Source organism: Elephantulus edwardii, unplaced genomic scaffold (genome assembly GCF_000299155.1).
Source record: "Elephantulus edwardii isolate Elephantulus edwardi_28Jun2011 unplaced genomic scaffold, EleEdw1.0 scaffold00320, whole genome shotgun sequence".
Classification (NCBI taxonomy): Eukaryota; Metazoa; Chordata; class Mammalia; order Macroscelidea; family Macroscelididae; genus Elephantulus; species Elephantulus edwardii.
In genome coordinates, this window is record NW_006400070.1 from 2,365,687 (window position 1) to 2,366,249 (window position 563).

At 32.9% G+C, this 563-nt stretch overlaps 1 protein-coding gene across 1 annotated transcript in view; it reads right to left on the bottom strand.

The window, feature by feature from the left end:
- LOC102857385 (serine palmitoyltransferase small subunit B-like) overlaps window positions 1–191 on the bottom strand; it is a 12,089-nt gene extending 11,898 nt beyond the window's left edge. The window contains exon 1 of the mRNA XM_006901345.1: window positions 9–191. Coding sequence (XP_006901407.1) covers window positions 9–191 — 183 coding nt within the window. The remainder of the gene's footprint in view (window positions 1–8) is intronic.
- Window positions 192–563: the final 372 nt, after the last annotated feature.

The window sequence follows — 563 nt, forward strand, 5'->3', positions numbered from 1 at the left end:
AAGAATTCCCAAGCCAAACGAATGTGGATTGGTATAAAGACATAGGCAGTGTACACTACCATGGCAAAAATACATAATAAAATAGTATTGAACATCGATCGCTCCCAGGGCTCCAGGACAGAACAGCAACTAATGATTTGATATTGATAGTAGATCCACGAGAGATATTCCTTCACGCGCCTGATATCCATGGTTGATTCCTGCCAGGTGTAGAAAGGCTGACCTGTTAATGAAGGCGAAGGGTTAGAAGAAAATATAATAAAGAACCACAGAACCTTCTTAAGTTTTTGCAATTTAAGCAGGTTAAATAAAATCTTTCTAAGGTTGTATTAGATCATCAAGTGGCATATTAATAGGAATATTAAATGGAAATAATATAATAATAACAAATCAATGCTTTTACTGCTAATTATTACTCATATGAAAACTTGTAACAGTTACTATTAGCAACAGTTATATTTATGCAATAATGATAATTGTTAGTAAGAATTCTCAAGCTAGTGTCTAAAATTAATTCCACTTTTAAAGTCTTATGTACTTGTTGTTGTTGTTATGTGTCAGTG